Source organism: Penicillium macrosclerotiorum (assembly GCF_028827735.1).
Source record: "Penicillium macrosclerotiorum strain IBT 26536 chromosome Unknown utg000002l_segment0_segment0, whole genome shotgun sequence".
NCBI classification, from domain to species: Eukaryota; Fungi; Ascomycota; class Eurotiomycetes; order Eurotiales; family Aspergillaceae; genus Penicillium; species Penicillium macrosclerotiorum.
In genome coordinates, this window is record NW_026643082.1 from 4,535,760 (window position 1) to 4,550,857 (window position 15,098).

At 52.7% G+C, this 15,098-nt stretch overlaps 8 protein-coding genes across 8 annotated transcripts; 4 read left to right on the plus strand and 4 right to left on the minus strand.

Annotated features, from left to right (window-relative positions):
* Positions 1–257: 257 nt before the first annotated feature.
* On the plus strand, positions 258–1,685 carry N7462_002781 (FYV10 family protein; the record flags this gene model as incomplete). The annotated part of the gene is made up of 4 exons (XM_057074507.1): positions 258–311; positions 382–921; positions 1,002–1,196; positions 1,254–1,685. 4 exons carry the CDS (start codon positions 258–260, stop codon positions 1,683–1,685), a joined length of 1,221 nt encoding a protein of 406 aa, XP_056938148.1.
* A 113-nt stretch (positions 1,686–1,798) lies between these two features.
* On the minus strand, positions 1,799–3,311 carry N7462_002782 (25S rRNA (uracil2634-N3)-methyltransferase; the record flags this gene model as incomplete). The annotated part of the gene is made up of 2 exons (XM_057074508.1): positions 1,799–2,757; positions 3,080–3,311. 2 exons carry the CDS (start codon positions 3,309–3,311, stop codon positions 1,799–1,801), a joined length of 1,191 nt encoding a protein of 396 aa, XP_056938149.1.
* Positions 3,312–4,279: 968 nt separating this feature from the next.
* Positions 4,280–5,629, minus strand: gmtA (GDP-mannose transporter; the record flags this gene model as incomplete). Its single annotated transcript, XM_057074509.1, has 4 exons — positions 4,280–4,722; positions 4,787–5,158; positions 5,235–5,322; positions 5,381–5,629. 4 exons carry the CDS (start codon positions 5,627–5,629, stop codon positions 4,280–4,282), a joined length of 1,152 nt encoding a protein of 383 aa, XP_056938150.1.
* Positions 5,630–6,337: 708 nt separating this feature from the next.
* On the plus strand, positions 6,338–7,048 carry N7462_002784 (thioredoxin domain-containing protein; the record flags this gene model as incomplete). Its single annotated transcript, XM_057074510.1, has 1 exon — positions 6,338–7,048. One exon carries the CDS (start codon positions 6,338–6,340, stop codon positions 7,046–7,048), a length of 711 nt encoding a protein of 236 aa, XP_056938151.1.
* A 615-nt stretch (positions 7,049–7,663) lies between these two features.
* On the minus strand, positions 7,664–9,360 carry N7462_002785 (SMI1/KNR4 family protein; the record flags this gene model as incomplete). Its single annotated transcript, XM_057074511.1, has 2 exons — positions 7,664–9,242; positions 9,350–9,360. 2 exons carry the CDS (start codon positions 9,358–9,360, stop codon positions 7,664–7,666), a joined length of 1,590 nt encoding a protein of 529 aa, XP_056938152.1.
* A 687-nt stretch (positions 9,361–10,047) lies between these two features.
* On the plus strand, positions 10,048–10,299 carry N7462_002786 (uncharacterized protein; the record flags this gene model as incomplete). Its single annotated transcript, XM_057074512.1, has 1 exon — positions 10,048–10,299. The coding sequence occupies one exon, from the start codon at positions 10,048–10,050 to the stop codon at positions 10,297–10,299; it is 252 nt and encodes an 83-aa protein (XP_056938153.1).
* Positions 10,300–12,301: 2,002 nt separating this feature from the next.
* Positions 12,302–13,759, minus strand: N7462_002787 (uncharacterized protein; the record flags this gene model as incomplete). The annotated part of the gene is made up of 1 exon (XM_057074513.1): positions 12,302–13,759. The coding sequence occupies one exon, from the start codon at positions 13,757–13,759 to the stop codon at positions 12,302–12,304; it is 1,458 nt and encodes a 485-aa protein (XP_056938154.1).
* Positions 13,760–14,455: 696 nt separating this feature from the next.
* On the plus strand, positions 14,456–15,012 carry N7462_002788 (SCF ubiquitin ligase complex subunit HRT1; the record flags this gene model as incomplete). The annotated part of the gene is made up of 4 exons (XM_057074514.1): positions 14,456–14,549; positions 14,603–14,703; positions 14,763–14,840; positions 14,914–15,012. The coding sequence occupies 4 exons, from the start codon at positions 14,456–14,458 to the stop codon at positions 15,010–15,012; spliced, it is 372 nt and encodes a 123-aa protein (XP_056938155.1).
* Between the last annotated feature and the right edge of the window lie 86 nt (positions 15,013–15,098).

A 15,098-nucleotide genomic window follows, 5' to 3' on the forward strand; every position in this document is an offset into this window, starting at 1 on the left:
TGTCGGTTTGAAGATTTATAGCTACTCGAATCTTATTCGAATCCTATTTCTGTGCAAGTAAAACCAACCAACCGCGTAGGGCTTGTAATTCAGCTTGGACTCAACCCGATCTCGTGACCTTACCTAAGGAATCTCGGAATCTCCGCACTTCCCCTCCGTCACATCACCAGACCTTCTCCTCACCCCGATTGCCTGGAAGGAGTTTGAGACGAAATCTCCGAGGATCCAGCAAGAACAGATATTCATCCACTTCCAAAATGGCCGAGGAGCTCACTTCTATAAAGCTCAATCCAGAGAGCCACATCATCTTGGTATGTGCTCAAGCTCCATGGGGTGGTAGAACCGTCACCGGAATCGGGAACTAACTGCACCTCCGACCAGGATCAACCACTTCTCCGGCTTCCCCAAGAACTCGCCCGTAGGAATTTCAAGAGCGTTCAACGGTCCGTTGAACGAGAAAAGGATTATGTCCTCCCAGCTCTTAAAGAGGCAGCCAACGCCTCCCTATCCAATAGCAGTACACCCGACCAGACACTCGCGGCTCTCGATGCGATGATTTCTCGCATGCAGGGCTTGAAGCGGAAGATGCAGAGCCTGCAAGAGGAAGAGAAGAAGATTCAAACACAATCACGGAAACGAATTCAACACCTGGAGACATTACACAAGATTCCCAGCTTGGCCGACGTCAAGTATGACCAGTGGTCGCGCGTCCGGCTAGATCGGTTACTTGTGGACCATATGTTACGGTCGGGATACTCGGAGAGTGCAAAGCAACTAGCCCAAGAGCGAGAAATTGAAGACCTGGTTGACTTGGGCGTCTTTACCCAGTGCCAGCGAGTTGTTGAGAGCCTACGCCGCGGGGAAACCAAGGAGGCGCTGCAGTGGTGTGGCGAGAATAAAGCTGCACTTAAGAAGAGCCAGGTAGCTATGCCACTCTTTCATCCAGACGCTGAAAACAATTGGGAGAGAGGCCAGCGATACTAACAATCCTTCATTTACAGCATAATCTAGAATTCGAGCTGCGGTTACAGCAGTACATCGAGATGATTCGCACACAGCACCAGACAAAGAAAATTGAGGCCATTGCCCATGCTAAGAAATACCTAGTGTCCAGCCAAGATCCTGAGAGTCGAGAACTACAAAGGGCAGCAGGAATGCTCGTTTTCAACCAAGGCGCCAAAGTGGAGCCATACAAGGTAAACAGCTGAACTCCTCCCTCTCTAGGAACTTTCGCGTGACTAATGTCTTGACAGACATACTTTTCGCCGGATCGCTGGAAGCTACTATCTGACCTTTTCATAAAAACACACCATGAGCTCCTATCGCTCCCATCCCAACCATTGCTACACATTGCCCTGTCCGCCGGACTCTCGGCACTGAAAACCCCGCTGTGTCACTCTGCGTATACATCCTCTAGCTCCAACTCACAATCCACGACAACATCTGTGTGTCCGATCTGTTCCACTGAGCTGCACGAGCTGGCTCGCAAGATGCCCTATGCGCATCACTCCAAGAGCTACGTGGAAGGCGACCCGATCGTGCTACCCAACGGTCGAGTCTACGGCAAGGCGCGACTGTTGGATATCAGCAAGAACCTCGGGAACGTAGAGGCCGGCAAAGTCAAGGACCCGACCACGGGTGAGGTGTTCGAGGAAACTGAGATGAAGAAGGTGTATATCCTGTAAATCGGCTCAATCCGACTCATTGTTGTTGCATAGCAGTGATGCGGTCATAATAAATGCAATCCACGCAAGATCTAGTAACCGGAGCTCTCCCGATATTAAGCAAAAGTCCATCGCTACTCGCTGTCACTATCATTCTCTCTCGCCCGCTTCTTCTTCTTCCCCGTCTGCTCGGCTTGCCGCTTCACCTCGAATACATACATCCGTGCATCACGGTCCTCACCCCTCCATCCCCCGCGGCCTCCGCTTTTCCCTTCTACTTCTCCCAGTGTGCGCGCATGCGAGTAACCCTCGTACGACGCCCATGGAAACCGGAAACTCGTTACAACCTGCAGCCCCGCGTGCCGCGCCAAGTCCTTGACGTTCCAGAGTGTATACGGCTCCGCCTCGAAGAGCGATACCAAGATCTGGCCCGGGCCCTCGCGCACAGCCTTTCCACTCGTCTGCGCATCCTCACCCTCACCATCCAGATCTTCCTCATCACCAGAGCTCTCATCGTCGTCCTCTTCCTCGTCCCATTCATCGTCCGAATCCGCGGGCTTTGGCGCCGCTGACAACAGCGGTACGCACGCTTTGAAAAAGGCTACCAGCAGCTCCTGGTTCGACCGCACCTGTCGGTTTACGTCCGTCGACAGCCCACCCACGTGCGGGAAGTTGAAGCAGATGACGTCCCATGGCCCGCTCGGCACTGGTGCCGGCGCCGGCTGCGTCTGGACTTTCCAGGCTGGTCGCTTGCGCTCTTTGCGCGGGAAGCCGGTGCGGATGTCTTTGCCTCCGCCGGCTGCGGCGCCGAGCTTGCGCGCGTCGACGGAGAAGAGGACTTTGGGGCCGGTAGGTTTGGAGCTCGGCGAGTGCTCCGGCGGTTGGTTTTGGGTGGTGGAATCCTGTTTGGCCGTAGTTGGGTTTACAGTCTTTGGATTGGCCGTGGATGATTTAGATGTTTCTAGAATGTCTTGGATGTGCTGCTCTGCTTGGGGATATTTGTCGAGAAGAGTCTCTTTTGAGTCATAGCAAGTGGCGCATAGCTTGCGACATTTATACTGCTTTGCTAGGGAGCGGGCAAAGGAAAAGTCGCCTGGAGTTTCGTTAGTTTGGCAGGATTCATACACGTATATGGACCGTATGGAATAAATGAAACAAAGCATCCCAAGAGGCCAGTGTGGAAATGGAGATTTCGAATGGCAATGGATAATACATCTCTGACCATCCGACTGGGCGATCTTGTGGATACGCTAGATGTATCCTTAGACAAGCCAGAAGTCCAATGCAATGACATGGAAAATATACCAATATTTGGTCTCCAAGCTGATTCAATCAGGGGTATATGATAGATTCAGGGGAATCGATATAGAACAGGCCAACGATCGCGAAAAAGAGTTAAAAACAAGCGAACTTACCTTCTCCGATCAACAAAATACGATCACCTCTGAGAAAGGGCACAATCGGTCGCTGATTAGCCTGAATCGGCTGGTTTTTCAGATTTGCATCCTTTCCAACACCCCCTTGCTTAGAGTCTTGCTTGAAACCCTTATTCTTGGGCTTTGATGTCGCTGGAGTAGGCCCTGGCTTAGGAGGCCCGCCAGCGTGATGAGCGCGGGCCGAAGGGCCCTTTTGCTTCTTACGAGGCATTTCAAGAGCCAAAATATGTGGCCGCCTAGAGTATCACAAAGATAAATGCGTTTGTTGGGGGTGTGGGGGGATATCACGTCGTGTCACGGCAGGGAATATAGAATGGTCGAGGTGAAAATCAGGAATTAACTTCGGCCGATCAAAGATCCGGACATTTGGTGCTGAGCCGCTTGTGATCTCAAGACGTTTCTTCTTTTTTTTTTGACACATTTTATATCATCGCCTATTATTAAGGAAGATTGTCAATTAAATATTGATGCTTTTATACTAGATCATCTTTTTGAAAGAAATGGTTTTCATAAATAGGCTTTGTGTGGCCATTAGGGCGAGCTCCACAGTTTTAAGCCTAGAAATGAAGGTCATGCCGTTGATCTTGATTGGAAAATGGATTTCGGAGAAACCCATAGCAAATGGCCTGGCTGTATAAGAACAGAATGAGCCTGATCGGTTTCATGGCACCGCGGAGAGGTAGAAGATGCTTCCACTTAAACTCAGAAAAAAAACATGTTCTATGGCACTAACACAGCATAGCTATATACATCGAAAGCAGGTAGAGGAACCAGAGACCAGGCTATGCCCGTATGAAAACAAACACGCCACGTGGAAAGGGGGAAAATTAACTATAAATCATACTGCAAACCAAGATGGTAGGCAAGTCCTTTTCCCTGACAAAGAGAAGGCAAAAGAGGTAGGGAAAAGGGTAAGAGAAAGGAACAAGGAAAAGCCACCAACACCAGAAGATACAGGATCGACCTACAGAAGAGCGCCGACGGCTGCAATGAAACGTGAATCATACACATGCAAGAAAATCAAAATGCTTCTCCGGACGCATCGGCGAGGGAAAAGAGTGATGCAGTGGTTCTCGAGTCTATGAGACAGGAACCAATTGGGAAAACGAAGCAAAGGGTCATTTCATCTCTTTTTCCAACTCTTAAACCTGACAACCTTTTGGTTGCCTTTTTTGTTTCTCAAGAGCGCAGTGAGTCGCGCATGCTTTGGCTGCTAGCACTGACAAGCGGGTTCGAAGTGGGCAGGACGCCGGTCTTGGGCTTGGCGTTCTGCTTGATCTTGGCAACGGCATACACGATACCACTGACGAAGCCAACAGCGATTGCAGAGACGGAGGGGAAGGTGACGGGGGCGTCGAAGAAGATCAGACCAGACACGGCAATGGGCAGCTTGTTCAGAGCGCCGACCATCGAGTAGGTAGTAGACGAAGTCACACGCACACACCAGGCGGAGGTGTACGAGATGAAGACAGACGACAGGCCGGAGAGAATCATGGCGAGATAGATGCCGTTGCGGTTAGCCTCCGGGAAGTTGCGAGCCAGGTTAGCGGAGGACCAGTCCTCAACCAGAAGAGTGAAGACAATCAGGACGGGAATGGACAGCAGGTTGTTGTAGAACATGGCTAGAAAAAATGGCATTAGATACGATCTGATTAGACAGCAGAGGGAAAAGGGGGTTGCACATACTGTCAAAGTCCTTGAAGTTGGTCAGCTTGATGCGCTTACGCATGCCTAGGACATACGAGGAGGTACAGATGCAGTTGATCAGCATCCAAACGTAACCAGCGTTCAAGGTCGAGACTTGGACTGAGGTGTCCCCACTGCTCTCCACGGCGTGCTTGATATCAGCCCAGGCGGCAATGAGAGAGCTGAGAACCATCAGGCCGAATGAGAACAGGGTCATGCCAGTGACGGAGCCACCGAACCAGAGAACTTCTCCGTAAGCGATCAGAATGATCGTCAGGTTCTTGAAGATGGTATAGACAGGGATCGAGAGGAACTGAAGAGCCTTGGAGCCAGTGTAGATCATGCCGATCAGCAGAAGGGTGATAGGGAACCCTATGGCGAGGAAGATGATGCGTTAGAGGCTGAGTTTATTGATGGGAATCGCACTCGGGAAAGAGGATGGCCTTACACTTTCTTGCCTCATCGGCGCTGAAGTCACGGTAGGTGATGAGGCCCATGGACTTGCATGTTTGAATGGCAGCAATACAGACCAGCGACTAAAGAACATTAGTAAAGCCGATCTAGGATGAAGTAATACTATTGGATTCCACATACTTGCACCATGAGCAGCAAAAAGTTCAAGTTAAAGTCCAATCCCGACAGGACATACTTGTTCATGACAGTCATCATGATGGAGGAGCCGCAGTAAGCCAGAACCGGGAGGGCTGGATTATTGGCGAGGGCGCTCGGGGGAGCGCTAGTGGTCCGGGACAGAGGAGGCGGTGCAGCCTCGAACTCCTTGTTGCCCTGATCGAGTTTATCCATCTCGACGGTGTAGTCGTCGGTCTTCTTGTCTTCAACCATGGTGGCGGAGTCACCCCGAGGGGAGATGGTGGGAGGAAAGAGAGGGGAGCGGAGGGGAGGAACTTGAAAAGAAGAAGGCAACAGAAGTAAAGAATCGAAGCCAAAAAGAACAAGAACGAAGGACGGCTGAACCTCGAGGTCGACAAAGTTGAAACACCGGAGCGTACACGACGCGCGAGGGAGAAAACACCCTTGAGAACAGAACTTTTGGCCGGAAGCGGCGCGGCTTAGGTCAGCAGGGGCACAGGGGGTGGATGAGTCAGCAGGGCGGTTGGCCCTCATTCGTGAACTAATTATAACTAATTAGAACGAGGATTTGCCCCGTTGGGCTGGAAATTAACCTAGTTCCAGGAGCAAAGGAAGGATGTACGATAGAAAATGATCCAATTCCCTTGAATCCAGCGGTTGAGCGGTCTCTTACAGTCGTGACTTGCTAGGATCGAATCACGTAGACAATGTCTTGTCTGTGTCCGTAGTAAACTGTGACTACACCACACGTGCGGTGGAGCTTGACCGCGATCTTCTCCTCCACTACTTATCTTCCTGGCTTCGACCTGTACTACCTCTCACAATACCTCAATCCCGATGATTTCTCCAATTAACTAAGGCCACCCTCTACGCAAGTCCACACCCCCAGGAAATAGCTCCGGCTCCGAAAAAAGTACAAACCCCGCCCCTTATCATCGGGCATAACCCGACACCAAAAAAATGCCTCCGGCAGACGCCCACGACTCCGACGACGAAGCCCTCTTTGCTGCCCTTGAAAACGAAGACGATGCCAGCTACAGAGACCAGCGCATCCAGCAACTCAACGCCGAGTTCGCCTCGTCCAAGACCAACCGCACCGCCAACAACAGCAGCCACCCAGCCGGCGCAGGCGCCTCGCTGGTCCACAACAGCAGTTTCCCAACACTGGGCCATGACCAGGCCGTGCTAGACTTCACGACATCGACGACCCGGTGCGTTGTGCACTTTGCACACGCGGACTTTGCGCGGTGCGGGGTGATGGATGCCCGGCTGGAGGAGCTGGCGGGGCGGCATCACGAGGTGCGCTTTGCGCGCGTGGATGTGCGCAACACACCGTTTCTGGTTGAGAAACTGGGCATTCGGGTGCTGCCGTGCGTGATTGGGTTTAAGGATGGAGTGGGCGTGGAGCGGGTGGTTGGATTCGAAGGGCTCGGGGAGCGCGGCTTCGATGGCACGGAGGGGTTCAGTGTTCAGACATTGGAGAAGCGGTTGCTGTTCAAGGGCGTGCTGTTGCAGGCGAAGTTCTCCAGCGAGGACAATGAAGATGTGGAAGTTGAGGAGGGGAGTGATAGCGACGATGGAGCCAGTCGGAGGAGAGGAGGATTACGGCAGGGGAAGACGATTCGCAGTGGCACTTCGCGGAATGATGACGACGACGATGATTGGGATTGAGACGAGAACAAATGATGGGATCCTGGTCTTTTCTTGACTTTTTTTTCCCTTTTGATTGGGGGAATTTTGTTCTTTTTTCTATCGGTATAATTCCAGAGGGCTCAAGGAGAAGAAATCCTTCCATAACCAAGATATAATCGGGAACAACCCTGCACATACGAAAATGAATGGGATGACACCAGACATGATGGAATTGGGGAAATCAATTGGAGCCAGACACGGAATCAAAAGGCACTAATACTGCATCATCATAGAATTACAGGCAAAAATCAATGAGGAAGACCGTGAGCACAAAGCCATTGTGACGGCGAAGAGTCCAAGAAAGAAGACAGACAAGAAATAAGAAAGAGAAAGAGAAAAAAAAAAAGAAAAAGAGGAAAAAAATAGGAGCTCCCTAGAGTTACAACAAAATGCCACGAAGCCATAGGACCGGAGAGAACAAGGGGAAGAAATTCTATACACGGAAGCAGAGCGGTGTCATCGAGATCCGACGGGTCGTTTCATCAACGCCTGATTTGCTCTTGAGATGACAAAGAAAAGAAAGAAGCAGGAACAGATAGACCAGGGGCTTTGAAAGTGGAAGGAGACAGAAAAAAAAACTCCCTATCGGTCTCGTTAAATGGCCACGTTCTTCATCTCTCCGAGCACTTCTGAGTCCAAGACGTTCGAGGATCCGGCGACTTCATCAGTCTTGTCAGCCTTGTCAGCCTCGGAAGGCTTCCCATCGATAGGCTTGTTGGGAAAGCCTTCGTTTTCCTTGTTAGAGATCTGCGGGGTTGCCACCTCCATCAGGTCTTCTGTGACCTCTTCCTTACTTTGCTCTCTCGGATCCTCCGAAATGGTAGGCCCGGCCGTACCAACGGGGCTCGAGGTTTCTTCCGTTACGCGCGCCAGAGGGCTTGACACACCGAAGGGAGTCTTAGGGCTCTGGTTAGATCCTTTAGAGAAGCGATGGGGCGAGCGGCCACGCTCCTCAGCCCGAGTTGGGCTACCGTATGGCGAGTCCCGGGTGCTGGATTTGCCCGATGCATTCGCTCCCAATCCATTAGGGCCACGTCGACGCGGCGGGCGACGGCCATACTTCTGGTCGGTCCGCCACCGCAGAATTTCCAGGTATGGCGGCTCGACATTCTGGGACTTAAACTCCTTCAACTTCAGCTCATTGGTTTCTTCATCGACGATGACCTTGCCGCTGCACAGATCATCTGCGAAGATGGCCATGAATGCCGCCCAAGAGCGCGCAACGACATATTTACAATCGTAGTCGCGGCCAAAAATGATCACCTGGCCCCATTTCCCAGCCGGACCAGGAGCCAGATCAATTGCGAGGTGGTTGCCCCCCCAATCTCTGGCAAGCGGAATCCAGGCGGGGTGAGCATACGCCTTTTGCACGGCGCCCGGAGGCTGGGAGTCCTGGCGTTCGAGCAGCTCATTCCGCCACACCGGCGAGCCTTGTTGCTGGGACCCGGCGGCGGAGGACGAACTGGCGGCAGAGCTGGACACGGGGGCAGGGTTGTGCATCATGGACGCACTGAGGAACTCTTCATTGACCGTCTTCCAGTTCTTCCGCTCCTGCACGATCTCTTCGCAATCGAGTAGCATGGAGCTGAACAGAATGCCAGTGGGAAGACCCCCGCGCTCCTGGCCATCGTGGATCATCAATGACTCCCGCACTTCCAAGGGCAGACTGCAATCCAACTCGTGTTCCAATTCATTAATATCATTCTGGGTGCAGCCTTCGCCGAGATTGTCCAATAGCTCCTCATAATTGTGTTCCAACCACCGCTCAATCTTGCGCCAGGAGTGGGCGACTGGCGGCGGGGGCGGCGCGCCGTCATGGAAACTTTGCATCTGAATTTCGGCCATCCCCTCGGTCTGCTCGTTGGATCCGCGTTTTTGGGACGCCAGCGACCGCATGCCCGGCGAGTAGGGACGAGTGGGCGAGCCCATATCGGTGGGTGAGCCATTCAGCTCAGTGGCTTGGGAACTCGCCAAGCCCTTGGTAGGGTCATCATCGTAGGGGCTCGAGAGATCGGGACGGGACTCGATTGCGCTGGTCGCAATGGAGGTGAGAGGTTCATGACGGCTTTGGCTGAGGGGAACATGTCGGCCGGTGCGGTAGGGAGAGTCGTGGGAGGCATGACGGTCATAGGAGGTCATGGTATGCCAGAAGGAGCGCCATGCTGAACCGAATCTGCACGTAACGAGGGGGTCACCATGTCAGCGAGAAGGCCCAGCTTGAGGGAGAGGGAAAAAAAGGAAACAGTCGTGAAAGATGAGATGATCAGAGGGGGACCTTACGCGTTCGCCATGGTGTTAAGAGTGGGAGGGGGGGCAAGAGAGGGTCGGTTTTGTCAGGAGTCCAAGAGGGCGGTCATTGGCGACCGAGTCTCCGTGAGAATCGACCGGGAAGAGACCAGGACCAGTTGAGAAAGGAGAGGGAAGATAGTGAATGGAAGTTGGGGTGTCCAAGACAGAAGTCCGAGAGGGAAGAGAGTCGGATGGTCCAAGGAGGTCCAAGGAGGTCAAAGGAGGATCACTGGACGAGGAGAGTCGGCGGTTTGAACGTTCCAGTGCCACTGGGCGTGGTCGCGGCGTGTTAGGTAAGGCAGGCACGAGAAAAAAAAGATGGTTTCCCCGGGGTTTTTGCAGGATCCGCCCGGTATTTGGTTGGTAACAGGCTTGCAACTTGCAATGGAATACAGCCAGCGTGGAGAGCGAAACCTCCACAGGCTGCTGCCCTTATGCTTCGCTGAATTTGCCTCCCTGGCCGCATCCAGGTGTGCGCCCTTCAGGCATGCAGATCATGATGTCGCCGCCGTCGACGTGCGCAGCATGCCGAGCCCTTGACCACTCCGACCCTCAAATTCACCCTCCGACTCTATGATTCTATTTCAAATTCGTCTTGGGCCTCTCATTCTAGAAAGCCGTACACAATGGGGTGGCTGACATGCATTCAGGTCTGCCTAAGGTGCTGACCTACTGGTTCAACCTTCAACATGCTTACGACCTCGACGACCTCCACAGCGGGCATCCTCAACTTTACCACTGACGACGACAAATATCCTCAAAAGGGGATGAGAGAACCCAGTCGGGATTCTGAAGCTCCCCCCTCCCCTGACGCTGTGACTCGCGGAGTCGTCCACCATTCACCGTATGGAAACCAACAATGGCAATCATTCTGGTTCACTGGTGCCCCCTGGGCTTCAGCCACTTTTCAGTCGTGGCGTCCCGACTCGTCCCCGAATTAAGCTTCATCAAGACCGAGACAAGATCGACGGGCATTAACACACCCATCCCCAGGATCGATAGAGCCAATACTAGCCCTCACGCCTTCACTGAGCCACCAGGCTCTCGAAACCCATCATGGGGGTACCTATGAGACCAGCATAGCCATCGTTGACAAGGAGCCCCTTAGTGCGCGTCTTGTATTTCCATGGATTTCCAGACATCTCCCCTGAAGGTATCCGCCGGTCGGGTAACGGAAGGCGATTTCCTTAGGGCTCCAGAACCACTCAAAAGCCACAGGTACCGGGGAAACAGATTAGAGCCAACCAGAGCCCCGGAGTACGTCCGTTCTCCATCCAGCGGGTGCCACGAGCGACTCTGCGTCGACGGGAGGAGGTGTAAAATTAGCAGTTGGCCTAGACGAATCTGAGTGGAGACCCCCTCGAGCCGGACGCGGAACTCAGTGGCGTTTGGTCCAGATTACATATTCAGGGGGGCGACGCAACGGCTCCAGCCCGCGTAACCCACTCGAACCTGTTATGTAGACAATTCCCGGTTATTCCTATCGATCGGCTCGGGTTCGGGTTGGGATAAGCACACTGATTCCCCTAAATTATTGATAATGAAGATATACCCAGATGACTGGTTATCAACGGACTTAGATACTCTTAGCGAATCCAAAGGAGCTAAGTTCCTCTTGGCTTGGACCCTGATCAAGGAAAACCCGCTGTTCTGGCCCATTCTCTTATTAGGATCAGCGTCCCGAACCAACCTGGCTCCCATTCGGGGCCTAATTAAGCTTAGATGAAATGAACGGCCGTACCGCTAACTGACTCCAGCACTAGCTGGATTCTAGAATAATACACAGAGTACGGAGTAGGTTCTGACCCATCCTCGCCTTCTACTCCGTACCATACCGACCTTTCCACTTTAATTGGCCTAGTGATGCGATTGATTTCTGGGTCTTATTGGCCACGGTAACCGGGGAAATAAGCGTGAACGAACGGTGCGATACATTAGATAGTATCTTCCTCTTCTTCATCATCATCCCAGCAATCTAACCCGGAAGAATGGCCGATCATCCTTAAGACAGATTCTGCCCTTTTGAACTCGATCCGAGGTCCCAGAGACGGGAAACAATAGAAGCAGGCTTAATACCTACCAGATCTAAGAGGCAAAAACTACGTTGATGCTCTGCAACCGCACCGTTGCCGAGTTTACGAAGCAAAGAAACTTGCAAACGAGTGGATGGCATGAGATTCACACCGAAATGGAGAACGCAAATAAAATAACAACAAGGCCAAAGGGAGAAACCTAAAGGCAGGGGGGGGGGATACACAGCAGAAAAGCGCCATGCTGGCGTCAAAGCCCCAGAAGGGGCGACAGCCAACAAGGGCACCATGTACACGAGAAAGGAACGAGAAAGGACAGGAAGACGGGAACAAAGCGGAGAGCGCAGCAAAGAACGGCAAGTCTCCGTAGAGACAGAAGCAAGCGAATACAATCACAGTCATCACCGGATAGACATGGACCGTCCTGAAAAAAAAGTAACCAGGCAACGCAAAGTACTTGGCTTTGCTTGTGACAGATCCCGACTCCGAACGATGCAGAACGAAAGCAGCCGACCGGCCACAGACATCAATGTACCGAGATTGAGAACTGGAAACGAAAAATCCGTGTATCACATGAAACACCCACCAAGACAAAGCACCGTCGTCATGGAGAGAGAAAACAGTGGGGTAAAGACCAAAACGTGTACCGCCGAGGAAGATGCGCCTCAAACCGTGGACCAGTCCAGGTATGACGACTCCCGTACCAATGAACCGATGCATGAAGGACATGGAAAATGAGACACAAGAAAAAGAAAAAAGGCATAGCAAGAAATAAAAGAAAGGACATGAGGGGTGAATGATAGAGCTGACAGAAAGGGAAGGGGAGTAAAGAGCGCGATGGGGGACAAAAGATATCATGCGCAGATCATCATCCTGAAAATATGCCCAGCCATAAAGAAAAGAGCAAAACAAATTAAGCAGCAAATGAACTCTGCATTCCATTAGGTGCAATGCCGGGAGCCGGGGAGGGGGCCGCCGCATCCAGCTTCAAGATTCGCCGCAGATCATCCTCCATCTTCTTGGTCTCCATAGACTTCGAAGGGGATGGAGAATTGGGAGGCATGGCAAATGCTGCCTGCGTATATTGAGGCTGGGGTGAGACAATGCCTGCCTGAGGCAAGCGAGCTGGAGATGGAGCAGTGTAAGAATTATTTCCATAAGGAGAAGGAGACGAATGCCCAGAGGGATAGCCACTATAATAGCCATTGGTTCCTGGAACTTCGCGCCTCAGAGGCGAGTTCGTATTGCGAAATTGTTGGATGCCGTTAGCATGAGAGTAAGGAAATGGGGGACGACCAGCGTTGTTGGGCATCGGCTGTTGCTGGCCCGCAGAGTAGCCTTGTAAGTGGGTGATCGGAGGACCCGAGGAAGTCCGCATAGGAGTCGCATAGTGAGGAAGGTTTGCATCGAGGCCCGTCCGAGCAACACCGTAGTTCCCGTTCTGCTCCGGGGGCGAAGACACCGACGACGGGGGTTTCTGAGGACGGGGATTGAGCAACAGATGCTTTAGCTGCTCAGTCTTGAAGCGTCGCTGGTCTTCAGTAGCATCTGGTGGTAAACTGGGAGACTGCGACGGGGAGCTGGAGGAGCGAAGTGCGTTCATGCGATCCTGGTATGATGGAGCAAATGAAGGCCCAACAGGCGAAGCGCGTGCAGAATCGGGGGAGTCCATCTCAAACGCAAACATCCCACCCGGGGTGTTGGTGGGGTGGGGTGGGAAGATTTTGGAATCAGTTTGCGGCGAGCGAACCCGGCTGGTTGCTTCTGGGCTGCTCATAGGATTTGAAGTTCGAGCCTGTTTGGCGGCCTGGAAGAGAAAATCTAGCGGCGAAGGTTGCGCCTCATTATCCGCAGGCAGGGGGCGAGAGGCTCTCGGTTTCGACGGGGTAATTTCTAGATCGGCCTCCCCCTCCGCGACGTCACTATCCGTCTCAAGAGTGGGCGCGAGGTCGGATTCCGGGACCGACTTGGAGAAGAAGCTTGGCATCGGCAGAGCTGAGGGTGCAGGCGAAGCGTGAAACGTTGGGCCCGCATACGCCGCATCCTTGGCTTGCGGAGTGGTACTAGGATGGGAGTTGGTATGCCGGTGTCCATTATTGGGTGCTGGTGAAGCGCCATTTGTATTTCTAGGCTTCTTGCCTGATCGCGGCGGCTTCTTCTTTGAATGAATATTGGCCGATGAGTCGGTCGTAACCCCGGCCGGACTCATGTTGCGCGGCGGCGACGACGGCGGAGTGCTCAGCATGGCCGATTTGGGTACATGCGGCGTAGTGGGCTTCTTTGGAGGCCGTCGAGAGTTGCTATTGCCGTTGCTGATATTGAGACTGCGCGAGCCCTTGGGGGTGGGTGGATGAGGAGATTGAGTCGACATGGCGACGATGGTTTGGCTTAAAAAATAGGCAGCCTTTGGAGAAACAATGAGGAATGAAAAAAGAAAAAAAAATGAGAGGAGATAGCGCCGAGAGAAATAAGAGGCAAGGGTAAGTCAGAGAAGATCGCTGGTCCAGTCACTGCTCAGCAGCTGTCGACAATATTAGATATTCGCAACGGCGGAGAATGAGAGCAAAGAACGGGGTTTGTAGCGGGATTCAGAAAGGAAAGACGAGAACACAAATCGAGAACGCCTTTCTAGAGAGTCGAAGAGAGAGTCGCAAAGAAGTCGCGAAGAGACATGTCTAGGGAGAGGGGATAAAGAGATAAAGGTGGTGTGGTTGAAGGAGAGAGTCATAGGCAAGTGACGGAAGGGCAAGTTGGGCGGGGCATGACTAAGACCTCCGCCACCAACAGCTCGAAGCGGACAAACACAACAACACCTCACTGATCAGGCAACGAGTGGGGGTCCCCAAGCTCCGTCTTTTGAGGCTCCGTCAACCTTGTGCCCAGATCCTCTCTCTTGCCTCCCAAGGTTTGAATCGTTGAGCTATCAATATCTTACCCCCTGAGGTCCTCATCGTGATCCCTGCTCTTCTCCAACCCTTCTCCGACACTCCGATCCCTCCACCGCTCTCGCGCCTCCCACCTCCCGCAGCACCGAAATACTACCGATCACCCCCAGAACACCACAACTATGGCAGATGTCGAAATGAAAGAAGCATCTGCTGCTTCGTCCAAAGGCAAGACAGTTGCCAAGGGGTCGGACGGCGCTACAGATGGCAAAAAAAGTTCGAAGTGAAGAAGGTACTGCCACGAACCTTGGGAGCTGATTGTGAAGCAGTGACGCTGAGACTCGAATATAGTGGAATGCCGTTGCCCTCTGGGCCTGGGATATCGTTGTCGACAACTGTGCCATCTGCCGTAACCATATTATGGATCTGTGTATGTTTCTGGCCCCATCCTACGTACGCCTCGTCTGTGGTTGCATACTAATATGCCAGGGGAAAGGTATCGAATGTCAAGCGAACCAAGGATCATCAACCACAGAGGAGTGCACTGTCGCCTGGGGTATCTGTAATGTGAGTCTACCAAGAAAGACATAGCCAACAATCTATCATTTGGAGAAAGCTTGGAGTCTAATCGGCGGTACAGCATGCATTTCACTTCCACTGTATCTCGCGCTGGCTGAAGACCCGCCAGGTCTGCCCGCTTGATAACCGGGACTGGGAATTCCAGAAGTATGGACGGTAAAGCGCTGGGCGCCAAATCATCTACGAGAGAAAGAACCTACACGAGAACGATGCACCGGGTCTGGCGACTGCTGCACTATACATGCT